We start from the raw sequence: 23,568 nt of genomic DNA on the forward strand, positions 1-23,568 counted from the left end.
GAAAAAATGATACATTGCTTTTAAAAGAATTACCGAATTAAGTAAAATGAAAGGGGGTTTTAGCGGAATGAATTACATTAAAAATTTAATATTTTTACTCATCATGGAATGCTTGTAGAATAGTTAGTAAATTTTTGTAAAATAAAATGAAAGAATATGGTAATTCTTTAATGTTTAATTTGTTTCTAATATACCGAACTTCTTTAATGTTTAATTAAATTTTATTTTTAAATTTGAAATAAATTTTAATTTTATCCTTTAATAATATCAGTATTTTTTCTATAGATAATTATTTAATTTATTTTTTAAAATTTTATTCTTAATAAAAAATAAATTTACTAGGAATGAAAGTAATGTGATTAGGAATAAAATTAAAAAAATTAATTTACTTAGATGTGATTAAAAAATAATTGAATAATTATTTACCATAAAAAATTAATATTATTAAAGAATAAAATTAAAATTTATTTCAAAGTTAAAAATAAAATTTAATTAATTAAACATTAAATAATTTCAATACATTAGAAACAAAAATAAATATGTACTATAAATGTGAGTAAAAATCTTTAAAGGTAAAATTAAAAAAATAGAAGTAACGTAATTAAGAATAACTTACTTATATGTTATATGTGATTAAAAAATAATTGAATAATTATGTACTATAAAAAGTTAATATTATTGAAGGATAAGATTAAAATTTATTTCAAAGTTAAAATAACATTTATTTAAATTAAACATTAAAGAAGTTCAGTACATTAACGACAAAAAAGTATAATTTATATTTTATTGTATATGTATCATGTTCTATTTTTTCTTTTCTGGAAGTTTATTTGCTAGTCATTCTATAAGTATTTTATGATGAGTAAAAATCTTGAATTCGCAATGCAATTTATTCTGTTAAAATTCTCTCTTATTTTATTTGATTTGGTTTTGGTCATTCTTTTAAGAGTTATTGTTTATGTCCCTAATATTTTTGTCCTATTCAAGTCCCTAACGTTTCAAAATCGTCTCAATGTTGTCCTAACGTCAATTCTATTAACAGATCATTAACGATAGGACAGCATTGAGACGATTTTGAAACTTTATGGACATAAATAGGACGATTTAATGTTAGAGACAACTTTAGAATTTATTTCAAAGTTGAGAACAAAAATGATACTTTACTCATTCTTCAATTTTGGTTAAACTCCAATTGAACCTTTATACCTTTGAATATCTAGTTCCACCAGTTTGACAACCGATTTAGTTTTCAGAACCTTAAACTCTTCCACTGGTCAACAAATTGTTACATATATATTGCAAGATTTAAATCTCTAATACTTATTTTAGTGAACGAGTGAATTGACCAATGCATTTAATTGATTTTATGTACTGTCTCTTTGCTTAAATGAGTATCCAATTACAATCATGCATATAAACTAAAAAATAATTTTAGATAAATTAAAATAATTATATAAAATTACTTTTATAAACTCTTATTTTCTTAAATATTTACTTCCTTATATTTGTTTAGCATAGTAATTAATAAGAAAATTAATTAAGAGAAATACGACTATTAGAATGTATTTGTTTTTGTCATTAATTAGTTGTCAATGTTTAAAAATATAAGATAAAGTATGTTGTTGGATTATTAGACTAAAAAAACTAAACTAAAGAAATTAAATTAATAACTAAGTGATGACCAAAAACAACAAATTCTGATGAACGTAGTATTTCTCATTAATTAATATTACTTAACTTTCTTAGAATAATGCTTAATTATGCTTATTTAAGGGCATGTGTTTGTGAACCAAATAACTCACATATCCACATACACCACTACCCAAAAATGGTACCTCTTACCACTCATGAGCTTCATCTGTTCCACAAAACTGATAGAGCTCTTTTTTGTAGATTAATGTTCAAGCAAAATTTGAGCATCACACAAGCTCTCCTAGTGATGGGATTGTGGCTTTGGCTTGAATACACAAACTACCCTAACATCATTTCCACAATGATGCAACTCTCTGACTCTTTGGTCAAGTCATTATCCAATGAAGCTCTCACTTGCTTAGATACATTGGCAGCCTTTGAAAATCCCCCTATCCCAAAAGATGGGGGTTTGCCCTTAACAAAGATCCTAGTTCAAAAGGATATAACCCTTAATCTCTTTATTATGAAAAGATACACAGCAATAGCCGGAATTAAGAGTGTCCTCAACAACATTTGTGCTAGAGTTTTCAAGGATATATTGCAAAATATTCTCAGCACCACATATTATAATTATAATTATAATAATTATTATAAATATAATTATAATTACACCAATGTTGCTAGCACATCAAGGGCTAGAAGTAGTAATTCTAGGCCTTTTGTTGTGCCTGGTTTCCCACATCCATTATTTGGTGATTTTGTTGTGCCACATGGTGTAGAGGATCTTGATTTGCTTGATGCTAAGATTTGGAGTAATAAAAGACCTTGTGATGATGTTACTGAGGAAGATAAGACTATGTTCCTAACATTTTCTAGGGGCTTCCCTGTGTCTGAAGAGGAGGTGAGGGAATTATTTATAACGGACTATGGAAATGGTTCTGTGGTGGAAATAGTTATGGGAAATTATGAAGCAAATAACCAATCTATGTTTGCAACAATGGTTCTGAATGGTGTGGCCTTGGTTGATGAAATTCTGCAAGGATTACGTCTCGCCAAGTTGCGTGCGAATGGAAAGGATATCTGGGTTCGTAAGTATGATCGCCGTAATTAATAATTACTAATAATCAGTATGGAGTGATTTGAATGTTTTGTACGTTTTAAATTTACATTATTGTCCGTCGCTATATAAAATAAAAAAACGTACTATGAATAAAAATAATAATAATAAAAGATATGTGTTTGATCATGAAATGAAAATCTTATTACAATAAGTTCATTTAAGTGTGGTTTGTTAAGTTATAGAAATTTAATTTGAAATAGCATAAAGTTCCAAAAAAAGCAGGCTTTTGTTAAACTCATCTAATATCTAATAGTAATCTATGAAAAATCACACATCTAAGAAGCAGAATGGGTAAGGTGTCATCACTATTGGAAAATGGGTGTTTAAAATCGAATATGATCCATCCATTTCACAAATTTGATCCAATTCCGATCCAAATTTTGTAGATCGTATTCAATTTGTTGGTCTATTGATAAGACCATCATATTCACACTTTATTAAGCAAATATAGGATTTAGAAGATCCTGCAGAGATAGTTGTGTGGAGGAAACAGTTATGGAAAATTTTGGTTCAAATAACCAACCTATGTTTGCAACAATGGTTGTGGATGGAATGAATTTGGTTGATTGAATTTTGCCAGAAAATCATCTGACCAAGTTTCGTATTAATGGAAAGATATCTAGGCTAATAAGTATGAGTGTTGTAATTAATGTTTAATAATATTTAACAATGAGGGGTTTGAATATTTTGTACATCTCAAATTCACATTATTGTCAGTCAACATATAAAAGTAAAAAACGTATTATAATGAGTTTATTTTTACACTACAAAAAAATGTTGAATACCGTCGAATTTATCAGCAGAATAATGAACATAATCCGCCGGTAAATTGCGTCGGATAAAATCCGACGGTATAAACCTCGTCGGTAATTAATTACTGGCAAATTTATTTTTCTGACGGTAATTTGCGGCGAAATTACTGTCAAATTCTAATATTAAGGTTACAAGAAATTTGATGTTAGTTACCATTGAAAATTATCCGACGATAAATTTTGCACCACATGTTGTCATTTCGCCTCATGTTACCGTCAGAAAAAATCCTACGGTAGTACTTTTTTATTTTTTTTTATTAAATTGGATGGTCGTTACTGTCGGATAATTCCGACGGTAAATCTGATGATAGTTTTAGTTCTTTTTTTTATGTTTTCTTAAACCTATAATAGACCCCAATATTTAATAATTAATAGTTAACTCTCAATTAGTAAAGAATAAATTAGTAACTTATCTGAAAACAATGATCTATATATAATGTGAAATATCAAATATACAAAATAAAAATACGAAGGAATAAAATACTGCTAAACAAATCAAAACAAAGCCCTAATAATGACTATGGGTTCTGATAGTCATCGTTGTCGTAATCAAAACAAGGCATGCTCGTGACACGTCAACGTGTCGTCATACCTACCTGAAACAATGTAATTATATCATAATATAATTAAAATTTGATAAAGAAAAAAATACATAAGATAGAACTAATAAGGCTAGCGTGCATTATAATTATATGATCTTTTCAAATAAAGTTTAAACATACAAGTTAGTTAAACTATATTTAGGTTAATCTTATTTAGATTCATCATTTTCTTCCTCTGGTTCATCCTCCTCTTCTGAGGTAATTTTCCTGATCATCGAATTCGTCTTCTTCGTCTCTATCGACCCCTTCTTCCTTTTGAACATCGTTGTCCTCTAATAGTAGTATCTCGTCATCTACCCTAAGGTTAATGATGTCATTATCCATAATAGCCGATCTAAGGGTGATCGGATCACCAGTATCAACTACTATTTTTGAAGAAGTTGGATCATTAATTTGGTAAGGTTCCCGACCCTCTGTCCCATCAGACTCGATGCGACCTCTTGCTAATCTTAATCACAACCACCCAATTAGACTTGCATGACCCTGGATAAGGCAAATAATATACTTGTCGTGCATTTTGAGGTAGAATAAAATGACCGTAGTGCCTATATTTCCTTGTCACGTTTACTTTAGTGATATTGTAGTCATTGTGCTTTCGTGTTCCTAGTCACTAATTTGGATCATACCATTCACATTTAAATACGCACACCTTGTACGTAATGCGACAATACTCTAATTGAATTATATTGTGCAACACACTATACCAATCAGAATCAATATCGCCTACATCCCTACGAATCCATATTCTGGTGTTATTTCTTTTCCACCAACTATTACAGTTAAGTAATACATGCAGGTATGCGGCATCGATCTCCTTTTTCTCTAACTAATATTTAGTACCCGTACCCATTGTAACTCCTTATGGAACAAATATTAGACAGGTTAGTCCACTTGACGAGGATTCTCCTGTCTCATCGTTCCTTCCAACTGTTGTTCTCCGTGACTCAACATGAGGCTCAAAATAGAAGGAGTAAAATGCGGATGTTTCTTTAGTTAGGAATATTTGGCAGATGCTACCCGTGATTCAAGTTCTGTTCTTCACCGTATGCTTGAATGATCCAATTAACCTCTCAAAAAGGTACATCCACCTGAGTTCCATAACATCAACAAATCTTAGAGGAAATTTCCTCTCTAACTTACAATGTATGATGGGAATGTTCTTCTCTATAATTGTAAGATTATTAATGCTAAAGTTCATACCACATAACTCCCTAAAGAACTTACTTATTTCTGTGAGGGGTTTCCAAATGTTGGTAGAAAGTTCTCTAAATATGACACAAAGCAATGACTCTATAAATACACGACAATCATGACTCTTCAACTCAGCAAGTCTACCCTGTGAGACATTTGTACACCTATCCAAGTTAGAGGCGTAACCATAAAAAAACCTCAATCCCTAATCCACTACAAATATTTTGTCTTTGGTCATTCGTTAGAATGAACACCGCCTTTGGTTTAGTCTACCGGCTAAGTCTTTTTAAGTTCAGATCTGGCCGCCTGTAAATTTTCACCAAGTCTAACCTTTCCTTATTGTTATCCTTGGTTCGCTCATTGTCCATTATCGTGTGTTTGATGTAAGGCCCACATCGGTTGGGGAGGGGAACGAAGCATGCCTTATAAGGGTGTGGATACCTCTCCCTAGCATGACGCGTTTTGACGAGTGAGTGTGGGGGGTTTCGGCTAGCATCCCTATCGTCAAAAGTAAAACCGTGAGGCCTTGTGTGCCAAAGCGGACAATATCGTGCTAGCGGGTGGTCTGGGCCGTTACAGATGGTATCAGAGCCAGAACCCGGATCGATGTGCCAGTGAGGGCGCTGGACTCCCTTAGGGGGGTGGATTGTAAGGCCCACATCGGTTGGGGAGGGGAACGAAGCATGCCTTAAAAGGGTGTGGATACCTCTCCCTAGCATGACGCATTTTGACGAGTGAGTGTGGGGGGCTTCGGCTAGCATCCCTATCGTCAAAAGTAAAACCGTGAGGCCTTGTGTGTCAAAGCGGATAATATCGTGCTAGCGGGTGGTCTGGGCTGTTACATTTGATATTATCAAGCACATTTTTTTTAATATGCATCACGTCAAGACAATGATGAACTAAGTTGTCTTTCTAATAAGGCAAGTCTCAAAATATACTTTGTTTTGTCTATTATACTCCCTGTCATATTCCAGAGGTTTCAATCCTACCCCGTTATCAACGATCTTAAGATACTATTAACACGATACCAAACTTGTAAACCACTCAAACTCATGGGTGCCTCTTTTTTTTAGTTTTATTCTTCCTAAATGAGTCATTATTACGTCAAAAGGATATCAATATTGAGGAACCTTCGATGACAATTAAATCATGAATTCTTACCCCTATTTATCAACCAAAATGACTTTGTATCCTCCATACAAATAAGACACGACATTCTGCCCAAAGTTGACTAACCTGATAACATCTCGTATTCAGGAAAGTCGTTGATGGTCCACATCAATGCAACATGCATTTGGAAGTTTTTTTTGGTTGAAATATCATATGTTTTTACACCATGTATCTACAACTCAATCAACTTATCCATCAAAAATTGCAAGAAGACATCTATTTTGGTCTTTGGGTTTTTTTGATTAGGTATGATACAAGTTAAGAACATGTATGGGTCCTTCACGCATATTTCGAAAAGTAGGTTATAAGGAGTCACCACAACAGACCAACAAGAGTACGTGTTACCGAAAATTAGAGTTCGATGCAAACCCGTCAAAGCACAAAACTAATATAACGTTTCTAGGCTCGCTCGCAAATATAGTGTGGACCCGATTGAAATGCTTCCAAGCATCTCCATGTGATAGGTGCGTCATAAAACCATCATAACTCTTGTTGTTACTATGTCAGATGATGTAAGGGGCCAAACTCATCGAGGCATACAATCATTTTAGCCTAGGAATTAGGAGCAAGTAGTGAATTCTTTTGTCTGGAACTCTCTTTATCATATGTTTACCAATTTGTTCTCTCTCGACTTAATACCTCGGTTCATCACAAAATCTACAAGCAGTTAGGTCTACATTCCCCTTGTAATAACATACAACCATTTAAACAATAATTTATTTTCACCAAATTTAGACTAATTTCGAAACTTTTTTTTGCCTTATAATGGCTCCGTGGGATGCCAGTAGTCCTGGCTAGCACTAATTTGTTGCAAAAGGTGGCCCACTTATAAAAAAGACTCTTGGGTATAATTTGACTCAAGTTTAATACTCGTCATTCAAAGACAGGTAGACAATTTCAAGTAAACTCACCCCTCGAATAAAGGTTTTGCGATAGATTCTAGTAGATGATAAAAACTATTTGCCTTCAGGTTATGCTCTTGTTCAGTATCTTCCATATCAGTAACACCAATTGCATCAAACATCATCTTGTTGTATCTCTCTTGGTTACCTTCTCAATTCATTTCTTCCATGTTTAGTTCTCTAACCACCCAAACCTTCATTGATCGACCCTCAGACCTATTGGAATTCATGTAGAATGGTTGATATCCTGCTCATCCACTTCTCCGTGTTCCATTCACATCCAATACCCATCCTTGAAGGTGAAGTGTTATATCCGAAATTTTAACCACTTAGTCAGTCGACACTTATAGCACAGATACCTAGATACCCCTTGAGACCTAAACGGTTCTATGTTGAAGACATACGCAACAAACTCGTCAACCCCCTCAAAGAACTTAGGTTTTAATCCCCCTCCACCATTATCTCTATCATACATCTACAAACGATGACTTGGAATCACTTTGCAATAAACAACCTAGAATTCAATCAACAACACAACTTATTAAAATTCAGCAGAGTTTCTTCTATAATTAGAATCTACCACCAAATTCAATTATCATTTTCTCACAAACTAAATATTTTTTAAACAATTTTAACGAAAATTCAGCAGAACTTCTCCTTAATGCAGAGACATGCACCAAATAAATTTATCACTTTTTCCAAAGAAAACAGCTGCAGGTATAAATTAGAAAAAATAAAACATTCAATAAAATATCAAATCCTAGCCATTCTAGTGTATAACCCCTTAGTACTCCACAATTTTTTAGCAAACAAGGGTTTCGAGAAGGTGTTACTGCGCAACCTTCTCCCACTTCTGTCCTAAAATTTTATTCTAGAAAAAGTAAGTCCAACATAAAATATAAACAACATAGCACGTCTAGAGATAGAAAACCCACCTAAGTATTACACGAACAACCCATGATTTAAGCTACACGACATTAAAAAAAATCCTAAAATAGAAGTGAAGTTAGTAAAATGTAAAAACTAATAATCAAAACTAAAAAATCTAACCTGAAAATTTAATAAAGCAAGTGAAATGAAAAAATTAATAACCCAAAAGTCTGTTTACTTTCATCAAATTTAAATATGAAAAATTTGTAATTGATCTTATTGTTTAAACTAAAAACTAATTATAAATATTCTATTACTTTATAATAAAGTATAATAAACGATATTATTCTTTTTTGCTATTCATGTTATTCAACTAAAAAATGCCAAGATTCTAACACTATGAAATTTTTTAATCTTTTATAAAGGAAAGAATAACCCGAGAAAAATTAATAATTTATAATTTAATAAAAATATCCTAATTGCATATTTTCTAACACATAACAAACTAAAATTAGATAAATTAGGTTTAAGGTTTAGCTACTCTAAATTAATTAGTGAGTGAGTTACCTGGAGACAGTGGCGACGCAAAGGACTTCTTTGGCATGGTGGTGGCAGCATGTACGGCATAATAGCAGTGGCAGTAACCAACATGCAGGGCTATATTTAGGATTTTTGTTGAAAAAAATACAAATGTAAAATAAAATAGAATATGAAGAAGGAGGAGGACAACCTACCTAGACGGAAGAAGGAGACAGCTCCGTCAAGCAGCGGAGACAGCATCGACAGCACGACAGCAAGCCAAGTGACACAAGGAGTACCTGCCCAGTCCCCGCAGTCTTTAGAGGTTGTTGGTGGTGGCCGGCTTGGCGGAGGGGTCTGTCGGAGGTAGTTTGGGGGAGAGTGATGCAGAGAGAGAAGGAGCCGAAGGTTTGGAAAGAGAGTGGTCTTCCAAAATGAGGGGGAGAGGGCGCACGATTCCAATTTAGGGCCAATTTTACCATGAATTTACCGGCGGATAAATCCGATGGTAACTAAATGCGTATGACAAAACAAAGTGTTCCATTAATTGAGCTTTTACCGGCGACGATAATTCCGTTGGTAAATATCACGCCAAATTTTCTTTTTTTTTCCCTTCCAAATATTGCCGGCGCATTTTTCTTTTTACCCGACAAATTTATTGCCAAATTTGCGGATGATTTTGTCGGTAAACCCGTCACTAACAGCCAATAGTAAATCTAATGGTATTCAACATTTTTCTTGTAGTATTATGTGGTTATGAATGTTTTAGAACTTTAGATTCAAGTACTTTTAGCAGAGAAAGTCCAAGAAAAAATAGGATTTTGTTAAACTTTTAATCTGATCTAATATTAATATCTAAAAAATAACTTTTCTAAAAAGCAATAACTTAATTTTGCTGTGACTTTAGTTTTAATGTAATGCCCAAAATAGGTCCATAGATGAAATACCAGAACATATATGTGCTTAGAATTTAGTTCTTTTTCTTACATTTTGTGATATGTGAGAAGTTTTTTTTTTCTTTTTTCCCCTTTTTTGCATTCAGGAAGAAGCCTTTTTGTTTTACTTTGTAGAGTACTTGTTGACTTGTTGTGTCCTAATATTATTTTATATGAAAGTTCATTTTTTTTGTTGCATTCTGTTGTAACTATATGTAATACAATGCGATTATGGAGTTAAGCCCCACTTTAGTCCCTGAGATTGGTGAGTTGCACCAATTTAGTCCTTAACTTTTTAATTACTATAATTTGGTCCTCGAGATTAAAAAAAGTAAGCCAATGTAGTTTTTCGTATATTTTCTATCACTAGAACTCAACGCTGTTAGTGACGTGGCTCAACCCTTGCCACGCTGAACATATTAAAATGATGTCATAGTATTTTGGCACTAAAAAAGGCACTAAACGTCGTCGTTTTATGGTTTCAACAAAACTAAAATGTTAAACCCCTTTCTTATGATCACGTCGTCTTCTTATTCTCTATTGAATTTCAAACAAAAAAATTAACTCTTCCATGGGTAAAACAAATTGTTGGAGGAGAAAGAGTTTGTGGTCATCTTTTAATTTTCATAAAGTGTGTATCAGTGTCATAGAGGTTGAAAAGGGGATTTAAGGTAACCACAAGAACAATCGTATAAAATAATATTGTTGTTAGTAATGTAATTCTAGTTGAATGCATATTCATTATCTTACATGATATGCATGTTTATGTGTTTTGTTGAATGACAACACATATTTATGATTCTTATTGTAGCTATTATTTTGAAAAGTAATAAATTTATATCTTTTACACGACTTTAATCTAATCTATCTATTGATTTTATTGTAAATAAAAAAGTAAATGCATGACATATATTTTATGATATAATTGTTGGTGGGTCCCTAACTAAGTGGGTCCACATATAAAAAATAATAAATAAATAAATGAAGAAAGTGGCAAAAGCCACGGTAAGAGGGAGAGAGATAAAGAGACTCTCTTTTGATAACAAAGAAGAAACAAAGCAGGGGCTTCAACAGCGAGAAGAAAAAGAAAATTGAGGGAAAGGGTAAGCCATTTTTTATCCGATTGAACTGGTAAACTTGCTTTATTTCTTATGAAATTTTAGTATGTTATTCCTGGTGTACAGATGAACATTAGGACGATATAACTTGCTAATTGTATTGCCTTCTCTTTTGTTTGATTTGATATACCCACTTTGTGAAAGGTTTATGTTGATTCCATAAGTTTTGATGATGTATTTTGTTGATTGTTGAGATGCCCTAGTGTCACTAGGACGACTGTTTGCTTACCCATTATTCTGATTGTGGAAGATTTTACTGGACCAGGTTCCGTGGGTTTTTTGTCCCTCTTTTGGGGTTTTTCCACGTTAAAATTTTGGTGTCTGATTATTTAATTTCTGCCATTATTTGCTGCTTGTAGTATCTTTGGAGTTGCCTATTTAATCGCACATATAGGTTGTGAAAAAATTATTTTTGGTACTTCCGCTGTTAGACATGTTCTTGTTTGAACCTTTGTTGAGGTTTTCCCAACAAAGTGGTATCAAGAGCTTTGGTTGTTTATTTCTATGCTAATTAAATTGAAAAAAATACTCATGGAACGAATATGGTCAAATTGAATTCCCAAAATTACTCGATTTGGAAGACCCTTATGGAAGACATGTTGTATAGTAAGGACTTGTATGATCTTGTGGAGGGGGATAAATCTAAAGGTACTAAATCCGATGCTGAATGGAAGAAGCTAAATCGGAAGGCAGTTGCTTTGATTAGGCAATGGCTTGATCTTAGAGTTTATCCACATGTTGACACCAAAACGAATGCCGAGAAGATGTAGAATAAATTGAAAGAGTTATATCAGAGGAAGAATGTGCAAAATAAAGCATTCTTGATTAGGAAGCTTGTTAATATGAAGTATATTGAAGGCAAATCAATGCCGGAGCACTTGAGCACTTTTCAGGAGATGGTGAACCAACTGAAAAATAATGAAATCACTTTGAATGATGAGTTGCAAGCTTTGTTGTTGTTGAGCTCTTTGCCTGATAGTTGAAAAGTTCTGGTTGTGACACTGACTAACTCAGCTCCAAATAAAAAGTTGACGTTAGCAATGGTTAAAGAGAGCATATTGAATGAACAAGCCTGAAGAAGAGAGCAAGGTTTGACTAATGCCTCCTCCCAGTCAGAAGCACTTGTTTTAGAGTCACGAGGGAGAAGTCAAAGTAGAAAACCTCACAGTTCTGACAGGTCAGAGAGTCGAAGCAAGTCAAGAGGAAAGTACAAGCCAAGAAAGGAGTTCATTTGTCACCATTGTGGCAAGCCGGGTCATATCAAGAGGTATTGTAGGTTCTTGAAAAGAGAACAATCAAGGGGAAGAAATGAAGACAAAACTAAAGATAGTGATAAAGAAACTGTTGCTATTGTTTATGAAGATGTTCTTATCACATATGATGAAAATTATGTGAATCTTATCTGTGATGATTCCACTTGGATTATGGATTCTAATGCCTCGTGTCATATCACTCTGAGGCGTGAATTTTCACTTCTTATACTGCTGGAAATTTTGGCAAGATCAAATTGGAAGATAAAGGAGTGTGTGATATCATTGGTATGGGTGATATGTGGTTTGAAACCAACATAGGATGCAAGTTGTAGTTGAAGAATGTTAGGCATGCGCCAGATATGCGATTCAATCTTATTTCAGTGAAGACATTGGATCAAGAGGGGTATTGCACTTTCTTTGGTAGTGAAAATGCAAGATTACCAAAGGGGCTCTCATTGTTGCTAAAGAAGACAATAGTCTCACTACTCTCTATCGGTTGCAAGCAAAGTTGTGCAAAGAAGAGGTGAATGTAGCTGATGATTCCTCTTCTGATTTGTGGCATATACGTCTTGGTCACTTGAGCGAGAAAGGACTAAGCGTCTTAGCCAAGAAGCACTCACTTCCAGTGAAAGGTACAACTTTAAATACTTGTACTCATTGTTTTGTTGGAAAGCATGCTAGAGTATCATTTCATAGTTCTGGACCTCATAGGAGATCACATGTTCTAGATTTAGTTCACACTGATGTTTGCACCATGGATGCTAAGAAACTAGGTGGTGCGTCATAATTTGTTACTTTTATTGATGATTATTCTCGAAAAGTGTGGCCTTTTATTTTGAAATCTAAAGACCAGGTGCTTGGAATCTTCAAACACTTTCATGCAAGTGTTGAAAGAGAAACAAGAAGAAAATTGAAATGTGTTCGAGTAGATAATGGTGGTGAATACAGGGGTCCATTTGAAGAGTATTGTAAAGGACATGGAATCAAGATTGAGAAGACGGTTCCTAAGACACCTCAACATAATATAGTTGCACTAAATGGTTCCACTAAATGGTGATATTCCAGAGAAAGTTTGGAGAGGGAAAGATGTCTCCTATAGTCACTTGCGAGTGTTCGGTTGCAGGGCTTTTGTTCATATTCTAAGAGATGAAAGGTCCAAACTTGATGGAAAGTCAAAGCAGTGTATCTTTATGGGTTATGGTCACGAAGACTTTGGTTACAGATTATGGGATCCGGTGAGCAAGAAAATAATTAGAAGCCGGCATATGATTTTTTTGAAGACCAAACTATTGAAGATCTTGAGAAGACAGATAAGCTAATAACTGTTAGACGTTCTGCTAATGATGAATCTGGTCCTTCCACTAGACCTCCTATTGATAGGGGAGATGTACAAGTTGATAATGTTGGTGATGATTTACATGATGAACTTACACCTCAACCTGAGGTGCCAGATGCAGAAGTTCCACTAGATGTTGAAGTTCCACCTGAACCACCAGTTGAGCCTGAATTAAGAAGATCTACTAGAGAGCATCATCCTTCTCAAGAATACTCTCCTCATGAGTATGTGATGAACACTGAGACTGGGGAGCCAGAGAGCTACCAGGAAGCTATGTCTGATGAGCATAAGGAAGATTGGTTGAAGGCCATGCAAGAAGAAATGAAATCCTTGCATGAGAATCATACGTTTGAATTGGTGAAGTTACCGAAGGGTAAGACAGCATTCAAGAATAAATGGCTGTTCAAATTGAAAGCGGATGAAAATGTCTCACGGCCAAGGTACAAAACTCGATTGGTTGTGAAAGGCTTTGAGCAAAATAAAGGTATTGATTTTGAGGAGATTTTCTCTCCAATTGTGAAGATGTCTTCTATTCGAGCTGTGCTTGGATTGGCTTGAGTAGCTTGATGTGAAGACTGCATTCCTTCACGGTGACATAGATAAAGAAATTTATATGGAGCAACCAGAGGGTTTTGAGGTTAAAGGAAAGGAGCACCTTGTATGCAAGTTGAAGAAGAGCTTATATGGGCTGAAGCAAGCGCCAAGGCAGTGGTACACGAAGTTTGATTCCTTCATGGAAGGTCATGGGTATAGTAAGACTTCTTCTGATCATTGTGTATATGTTAAGAAATTCTCTGATGGTGATTTTATAATTCTCTTGCTTTATGTTGATGACATGTTGATTGTTGGTCATGACACTAAGAAGATTGAAAGTCTTAAGAAAGACTTGAACAGATCCTTTGCTATGAAGGATTTGGGTCTTGTAAAGAAAATTAGACTTCATGGCTACCCTGGGAAATATGGCTGCGGCTATGCAGGCGACAACCGAGCCACTGGGTAATCAGATAAACCAGGGTAATCACGGGAACAATAATGAGGACGGTCCCATGACACTTGCTACATTTCTTAAAGTTCACCCCCCAACCTTCAGGGGAACCTCAAATCTGTAACACCCTACCACACTAAGCTTTACGCTTAAGTTGTAAAACAAAGGTGGTGTGGTATTACGACCTCTAAAATAAAATGAGTACACATAATAGCAGAAGAATTATAATATGCTAGGAGCCTTGAAGAATAGGGAAAATAAAAATCGCGAAATAAAAGCGCAACGCTCAAGGAACGAGTTAACTTGTGTGCTAAGAAAAAAACATAACTATTAAACATAAGATAACAGAAGTAAGAATAGAGTGCCAAGGATACAAAATAACAAGCTCCTAACTCAGCCTGCGAAGTCAAGTCTGGTCAGAGAATATTTACACATATATACATATATATCCAAAACCCAAAAGTACATATACACAATCCTGCCTCTCCATAAACCTCTAAGAGGATAAAAAAGAATAAGTTATGTGGAGAGAAAGCTAAGTACATATATATATACATCATAGCATAGCAAAATAACCCAGTAACCACTCCGCTTCAAGAGTCCAGACGCCTAACGAGATGCCTCTCGACCTGCATATGAAAAACAACAACATAGTATGGAATGAGAACCGGAGGTTCTCAGTATGGTAAATGTGCCACACACATAATATATAAGGTCCTGGGAATGCCAGAGGCAACCCTAGAATTCTGATACTCAGATTATAGAGTTTAAAGTATTAAACAAGAGCCATACAAGGTGGTTTTCTAATAATATTTAGACCTAATTAAACTTAACCTTAAATCTAAGTCCCATATTGCCATTCCTCCATACCTCCAACTCCGTCATGCATTTTCACAGACAAATAAATAAAAAAAGGCAAGCACAAGAATGTTATAATTACTGCAGGTAACAAATACACATTTAACATGGCAAGTACATCTAGGCACACCCAATTAAAGCACAAGCAAGTAATTCAAGTAATGTGCATATGATGCATGCCTGTTCTATGGCTGATGAGACTCATTTGTCGCTTATCCAGCCAACCCGACAAGTCTGAATTGAACTTAGACTGTCCCCCGACGTGCATCCCCAAGAGTCTATGCATAGATTTTTCTCAAATAATCAATATTGCTCAATAGGGGTAACATTCCCGGGAATTTATATAGTGCCCGGTCACACTTACGTTGTAGGATCAACAGAGTATCGAGTTTTCAAACTGGTACACGTGGTGGCAAGTCACGGCACTTTATCCAGGGAATCTCGTATCTCAGATTATTCAAATTCATAAGCCATATAAATAATTCAATTATAATTCATCAACATCCACATCATTCTCAATCGCATCTCATTCATCACCATACATCAATCATATTCAATCCTTATCCTTCATTATCACACCTCCCATTCCGTCCATCAATAGTTCCAATTCAAAACATAATTCATTCTTTTCAAAATGAATCAAACTTAAAACATGCTCATTTTCTTAATAACTCAAAATCAAACCATATAACCTTTGAATCTAAATCTTTTTAAATAATCATATAAATAAAATATCTAATTTTTATAAAATTTTAGCAGCATCTCCTCTAAAACTCGGACTTTGCCACCCTTTTCGGGTCCAAACCTGCATTCTTTTCAATTCAACATACCCTTCCTCAGCAATCTTCACAATAAGTCTACCTCAGATCAACAATTATACTCATACAATATTCAATTCTAACAACCAAAATTCAACTAAGAATCATAGTTCACAAATCCTAGGCTTTTAACACAAGATACCTCATTATCACAACAACCTCCACAATAGCTATACCTCAAATCAATAATTCACCAAATCACCAGTTAATCAACAAGCACCAAATCAACCATGTTTATCAACAGGATACTAAGTATTAAATATACACATGCAATCCAACTTATCCTATGGTCATCTAGCCTAAGTTTTCACAAAACATTATATATTAAATGCAAGAAACCTAAACCATACCTTAGCCGATTCCCAAGTATTATTCCAAGACAATTTTCCTAAAAGAACACAGCCCTCAAAACCTCAACTAATCCGCTTCCTCCAAGTTCCAGTATTCACAATTTCGAGCTCCAATTATTTATTTTCAACCTAATACACATTCATAACACACATACACACACACACACACACACACACACACACACACACACACACACACACACACACACACACACACATATCCAATTTGATACTCAAAGCTCAAATTCAATGAAATTAAAATGGAATTATTGTATCCTTACCTTACCCAAGCTTCACATAAGCAAGAGTGAACATTTTCCTCAAGCTAATTGGATCCTAAAACATTAGAAATCAAAGAAATTCAACCTTCTTTCTTAAAATTCAAAAATTGGGAGAAATGAAGGCTGAGTGTAAAATAACGAGTTTACTATGAAATTGTTCCGGTAAAAACGTAGAGCTCGACGCGGTGAACGCATGGCCGCAAACGGTGCGGCGATCGGAGCTCGGACAGAAAAGTTACAGGAGTTGGAAATTAACGAAAGGGTTACGGGATATTTCTCGTTTCTCTTCTCCCTAGAAACATTTCACGTACTGCAGGTGAAATGAAGAAGAAAGGGGCTTTCGGGCTCTTTTAATGTGTTGGTCCGGTTGGACCGACAGCTGATGCACGGAATTGTGATCACACTTTTCACAACTCCGGTACAACTAACCAGCAAGTGCACTGGGTCGTCCAAGTAATACCTTACGCGAGTAAGGGTCGATCCCATAGAGATTGCCAGCTTGAAGTAAGCTATGGTCATCCTGTAAATCTTAGTCAGGCGAATTCAATTAGTTATGAGTTTTGATAATTAAAAGATAAGTAAAACGTAAATTAAAATAAAGTTACTTATGTAATTCATTGGTGGGAATTTCAGATAAGCGTTTAGAGATGCTTTGTTGCTTCTGAACCTCTGCTTTCCTATTGTCTTCATCCAATCATGCGTGCTCCCTTCCATGGCAACATGTATGTTGGTGGATCACCGTTGTCAATGGCTACCATCCGTCCTCTCAGTGAAAATGGTCCAAGTACAGTTTCTGTACGGCTAATCAACTGTCGGATCTCTCGTCTCGGATGAAAAATACCAGGCACAGCTACCGCACGGCTAATCATCTGTCGGTTCTCACTTGTGTCGGAATAGGATCTCTTTATCCTTTTGCACACTGTCACTGCGCCCAACATTCGTGAGTTTGAAGCTCGTTACAGTCATCCCGTCCCAGATCCTACTCGGAATACCACAGACAAGGTTTAGACTTTTCGGATCTCAGGAATGCTGCCAATTGGTTCTAGCCTCTACTACGAAGGTTCTAATCTTACGGATTCGAATGCTCTGTTGTCAGGAGAGGCAAGTCAAATCCGTGGATCAGAGACCCAAGATACTATACTCTGGCTGTCGTCCAATGACTACGTTGAACATCATGTAGACCGCTTGTGGTTGTCAGGCACGCGGATCTTGGCTAAGCGAGTAACGAAGATAGTTGGTGATTGTCACGGGTCACCCCTTCATTCTGACTTAACTGAATTAAGTACGAGAGTATATCTTGGAGAAGAAGTAAGCGTGAATTGAAAGAGAAATAATAGTACTTGCATTAATTCATGAAGAACAGCAGAGCTTCTCACCTTAATCTATGAAGTGTAGAAACTCCACCGTAGAAAATACATAAGAGTAAAAGGTCTAGGCATGGCCGTGTGGCCAGCCTCCCAATGTGAAAAATGGCATAAGCCTCAAAGTCCAAAGATAGATAGATTTGAATACAATAGTAAAAAGTGCTATTTATACTAAACTAGTTACTAAGGATTACAAAAAATAAGTAACTAAGTGCAGATAGTGCAGAAATCCACTTCCGGGGCCATTTGGTGTGTGCTTGGGCTGATCATTGAGTTTTACACGTGCATAGGCCTTTTCTAGAGTTAAACGCCAGCTTGGATGCCAGTTTGGGCGTTTAACTCCAGTTCTGGTGCCAGTTCTGGCATTTTATGCCAGAAAAGGGTCTCTGGCTGGCGTTGAACACCAGTTTGGGCCATCAAATCTCGGGCAAAGTATAGACTATTATATATTGCTGAAAAGTCCAAGATGTCTACCTTCCAACGCAATTGAGAGCGCGCCAATTGGGCTTCTGTAGATCCAGAAAATCCACTTCAAGTGAAGAAGGGTCAGAATCCAACAGCATCTGCAGTCCTTTCTCAGCCTCTAAATTAGACTTTTGCTCAGATCCCTCAATTTCAGCCAGAAAATACTTGAAATTATAGAAAAAAACACAAACTCATAATAAAGTCCAGAAATGTGATTTTTGCATAAAAACTAATAAAAATATAATAAAAAGTAACTAAAAATACTAAAAACTATGTAAAAACAATGCCAAAAAACGTATAAATTATCCGCTCATCAACAGCCCGGTTCGGGTCCGGTTCAACTGGTTCGGCCCGTTCAGTCCATTTTTGGACCGTTTTCTTCGAAATTAGTGTCAAAATTCTCATTTCAATGAACTCTATCCTAATTTGATATAATATTCGCATTTCTAGTCTTCCTTATTAAAAACCAATTTACTGACTAATTATCTACTAATTAATCGGGGTTTACATTATACCCACCTAACAAAGAATTTTGCCCTCAAAATTCAAATCTAGTTACCTGAAAAGAGATGTGGGTAGTCCTTTTGCATATTTGATTCAAGTTCCCAAGTATGTTCCTCGATACCAGCTCGACTCCAAGCTACTTTTACCAATGTTACTTCCCTTCTGCGTAATCGTTTAATACTAGTGTCATCAATTCTCACCGGAATTACTGGAAGCGTTAGGTCTTCTCTTACTTGAATTGGTTCCGGTTCTAGAACATGACTTGCATCAGGAGTATACTTCCGAAGCTGTGACACATGAAACACGTCGTGCAAATTCGAAAGATACGGAGGTAAGGCAATTCTATAAGCCACTGGCCCAATTCTCTTCAGGTTCTCAAATGGTTCAATATAACGGGGATTCAGTTTTTTAGTCTTAATAGCTCTTCCCACTCCAGTGGTTGGTGTAACTTTCAGAAAGACATGTTCTCCTTCTTTGAACTCCAAAGGCTTTTGCCTCTGATCAGCATAGCTCTTTTGGTGGCTTTGGGCTATAAGCATTCAGCTACGGATCTTCTTTATCTGTTCAGTGGTTTCAGCTATCATCTCAGGTCCTAACAAACTTCTTTCTCCAGTTTCATACCAACATACCGGAGATTGACATTTCCTGCCATACAGAGCCTCATATGGAGCCATTCCAATGCTCGCATGACAGCTATTATTATAAGCAAATTCTATTAATGGCATATACCGATCCCAGCTCGCAGGCTGGTCCAAAACACAAGCCCTTAGCATATCCTCCAAGGTCTGAATAGTTCTCTCTGACTGACCATATGTTTGAGGGCGATACGTAGTACTCAAATGTAACTGAGTCCCAAATGCACGCTGAAAAGCTCCCTAGAACTTTGATGTAAAACGGGGATCTCTGTTAGATATAATGGTAGAAGCCACGCCATGTAATCTGAAAATCTCTTTGATATATATTCGAGCCAATTCTTCCATTGTGCAACTTATTCGAATAGGAAGAAAGTGAGCTGATTTTGTTAGTCAGTCCACAACCACCCAAATAGCATCACAGCCAGATCGGGTTCTAGGCAAACCTATCACAAAATCCATTGCAATACTCTCCCATTTCCATTGTGGAATCTCCAAAGGCTGAAGGGTCCCTGATGGTCTCTGATGCTCAATCTTAACTTTCTGACATGTTAAACATTTAGATATATGTAATGCCACATCATTCTTCATACCTGGCCACCAAAACATCGCTTTCAGATCTTGGTACATTTTACTGCTCCATGGATGGATTGAAAACCCGCTCTTATGAGCTTCCTTCAAGATTCTCTGTCGCAGGTCTCCAATATCTGGCACAACAATCCGATTCTTGAACCTCCACAAACCATCCTGTCCTTCTGACGCTCTCCACTGTTTCCCCTATTCAACTGCTGGTAATACCTTACGTAACACTTTATTGTCTCGATGAACCTTCAGAAGTTCTGATTTAAATTCACTTGAAATCTGCAATTGACTCAAACACAAAATTTCAGATTCTTCTCTAATTCCCAAATTCAAACCTTGAAATGCCCTTAGTAATTCTTCTTCTCGTAGCATCATCCAAGCTGCATATAAAGATTTCTGACTCAAGGAGTCTGCTACAACGTTTGCTTTTCCTGGATGATAATTCAATTCGAAATCATAATCTTTCAGAAGCTCCATCCACCTCCTCTGACGCATATTCAACTCTTTCTGCTCAAAAAGATACTTCAAACTCTTATGGTCTGAGAAAACATGAAACTTAACGCCATAGAGGTAGTGCCTCCAGATCTTTAAAGCAAACACAACAGCAGCAAGTTCCAAATCATGTGTCGGGTAGTTCATTTCATGTGGCCTTAATTGCCATGAGGCGTATGCTACAACATTCTGGTGCTGCATCAGAACGCATCCTAAACCCTTCAGTGATGCATCACAGTACACTTCAAATGGTTCGCTTGGTTCAAGCAATACCAACACGGGTGGAGTAGTTAACCTATGCTTCAATGCTTGAAAACTCTCCTCACACTCCGGAGTCCAGATAAAAGGCGTATCCTTCCTAGTCAACTTAGTTAAAGGTAAGGCGAGCTGTAAAAATTCTTTAATGAATCTACGATAATATCCCGCCAAACCTAGAAAACTCCTTATCTCTATCACTGAAGTTGCTCGCTCCCAATTCATTACTGCTTCCACGTTAGCAGGATCCACAGCTATTCCCTGCTTACTCACCACGTGACCGAGGAACTTCTCTTCACTCTTCCAGAACTCACATTTAGACAACTTAGCATATAACTTCCTATCTCTTAGAATTTGCAGCATAGTTTGCAAATGATCAGCATGTTCCTCTTCAGTCTTAGAGTAAACAAGAATGCCATCAATGAAGACGATAACAAACTTGTCCAGATACGGTCAGAAAATCCTGTTCATATAATCCATAAATACTGCTGGGGCATTAGTCAATCCAAAAGACATCACCGTATACTCATAATGACCATAACATGTCCTGAAAGCAGTCTTCGAAATATTCTCGTCTCTAACCCTTATTTGATGATACCCAGACCACAGATCAATCTTAGAAAACACACCGGCACTCTGTAACTGATCCATTAGATCATCGATTTTAGGCAACGGATATTTATTCTTCACATTAATCTTATTCAACTACCGATAGTCGACACAAAACTGCATACTCCCATCCTTCTTCTTTACCAGTAACACTGGCGCTCCCACGGAGAAACACTTGGTCGGATAAAATGCTTACCCAACAGATCTTCCAGCTGAGCTTTCAGTTCAACCATTTCTAAAGGTGACATCCTGTAAGGAGTAATCGAAATCGAACCGGCTCCAGGCACCAACTCAATTGCAAATTCAACCTCTCGATTAGGTGAAAATTCATTAATATCATCTGGAAACACATTTGGAAATTCACATACAACCGGAATCTGCTCTAAACTCTTATCAGTCCATTTTTCAAGCTCTATAGGAACGAACTGCTCTGATACCATAATGTAACACCCTACCACACTAAGCTTTACGCTTAAGTCGTAAAACAAAGGTGGTGTGGTATTACGACCTCTAAAATAAAATGAGTACACATAATAGCAGAAGAATTATAATATGCTAGGAGCCTTGAAGAATAGGCGAAATAAAAATTACGAAATAAAAGCGCAGCGCTCAAGGAACGAGTTAACTTGTGTGCTAAGAAAAAAACATAACTATTAAAGATAAGATAACAGAAGTAAGAATAGAGTGCCAATGATACAAAATAACAAGCTCCTAACTCAGCCTGCGAAGTCAAGTTTGGTCGAAGAATATTTACACATATATACATACATATCCAAAACCCAAAAGTACACACACACAATCCTGCCTCTCCATAAACCTCTAAGAGGATAAAAAAGAATAAGTTATGTGGAGAGAAAGCTAAGTATATATATATATATATATATATATACATCATAGCATAGCAAAATAACCCAGTAATCACTCCGCTTCAAGAGTCTAGACGCCTGACGAGATACCTCTCGACCTGCATCTGAAAAATAACAACATAGTATGGAATGAGAACCAGAGGTTCTCAGTATGGTAAAGGTGCCACACACATAATATATAAGGTCCTGGGAATGCTAGAGGCAACCCTAGAACGCTGACACTCAGATTATAGAGCTTAAAGTATTAAACAAGACCCATACAAGGTGGTTTTCTAAGAATATTTAGACCTAACTTAACTTAACCTTAAATCTAAGTCCCATACTGCCATTCCTCCATACCTCCAACTCTGTCATGTATTTTCACAGACAAATAAACAGATAAAGGCAAGCACAAGAAGGTTACAATTACTGCAGGTAACAAATACACATTTAACATGGCAAGTACATCTAGGCACACCCAATTAAAGCACAAGCAAGTAATTCAAGTAATGTGTATATGATGCATGCCTGTCCTATGGCTGATGAGGCTCATCTGTCGGTTATCCAACCAACCCGACAAGTCTGAATTGAACTTAGACTGTCCCTCGACGTGCATCCCCAAGAGTCTATGCATAGCTTTTTCTCAAATAATCAATATTGCTCAATGGGGATAACATTCCTGGGAATTTATATAGTGCCCGGTCACACTTACGTCGTAGGGACAACAGAGTATCGAGTTTTCAACCTGGTACACGTGGTGGCAAGTCACGACACTTTATCCAAGGAATATCGTATCTTAGATTATTCAAATTCATAAGCCATATAAATAATTCAATTATAATTCATCAACATCCACATCATTCTCAATCGCATCTCATTCATCACCATACATCAATCATATTCAATCCTTATCCTTCATTATCACACCTCTCATTCCGTCCATCAATAGTTCCAATTCAAAACATAATTCATTCTTTTCAAAATGAATCAAACTTAAAACATGCTCATTTTCCTAATAACTCAACATCAAACCATATAACCTTTGAATCTAAATCTTTTTAAATAATC

The 23,568-nt window shown here is 35.9% G+C and overlaps 1 protein-coding gene across 1 annotated transcript; it reads left to right on the top strand.

Moving 5' to 3' along the window:
- The first annotated feature begins 1,939 nt into the window (after positions 1–1,939).
- Positions 1,940–2,743, top strand: LOC107637566 (uncharacterized). Its single transcript, XM_088484340.1, has 2 exons — positions 1,940–2,099; positions 2,412–2,743. The coding sequence occupies exons 1-2, from the start codon at positions 1,940–1,942 to the stop codon at positions 2,741–2,743; spliced, it is 492 nt and encodes a 163-aa protein (XP_088340466.1).
- The last annotated feature ends 20,825 nt before the right edge of the window (positions 2,744–23,568 follow it).

Source organism: Arachis ipaensis, chromosome B4 (assembly GCF_059453495.1).
Source record: "Arachis ipaensis isolate K30076 ecotype BB chromosome B4, ASM5945349v1, whole genome shotgun sequence".
NCBI classification, from domain to species: domain Eukaryota; kingdom Viridiplantae; phylum Streptophyta; class Magnoliopsida; order Fabales; family Fabaceae; genus Arachis; species Arachis ipaensis.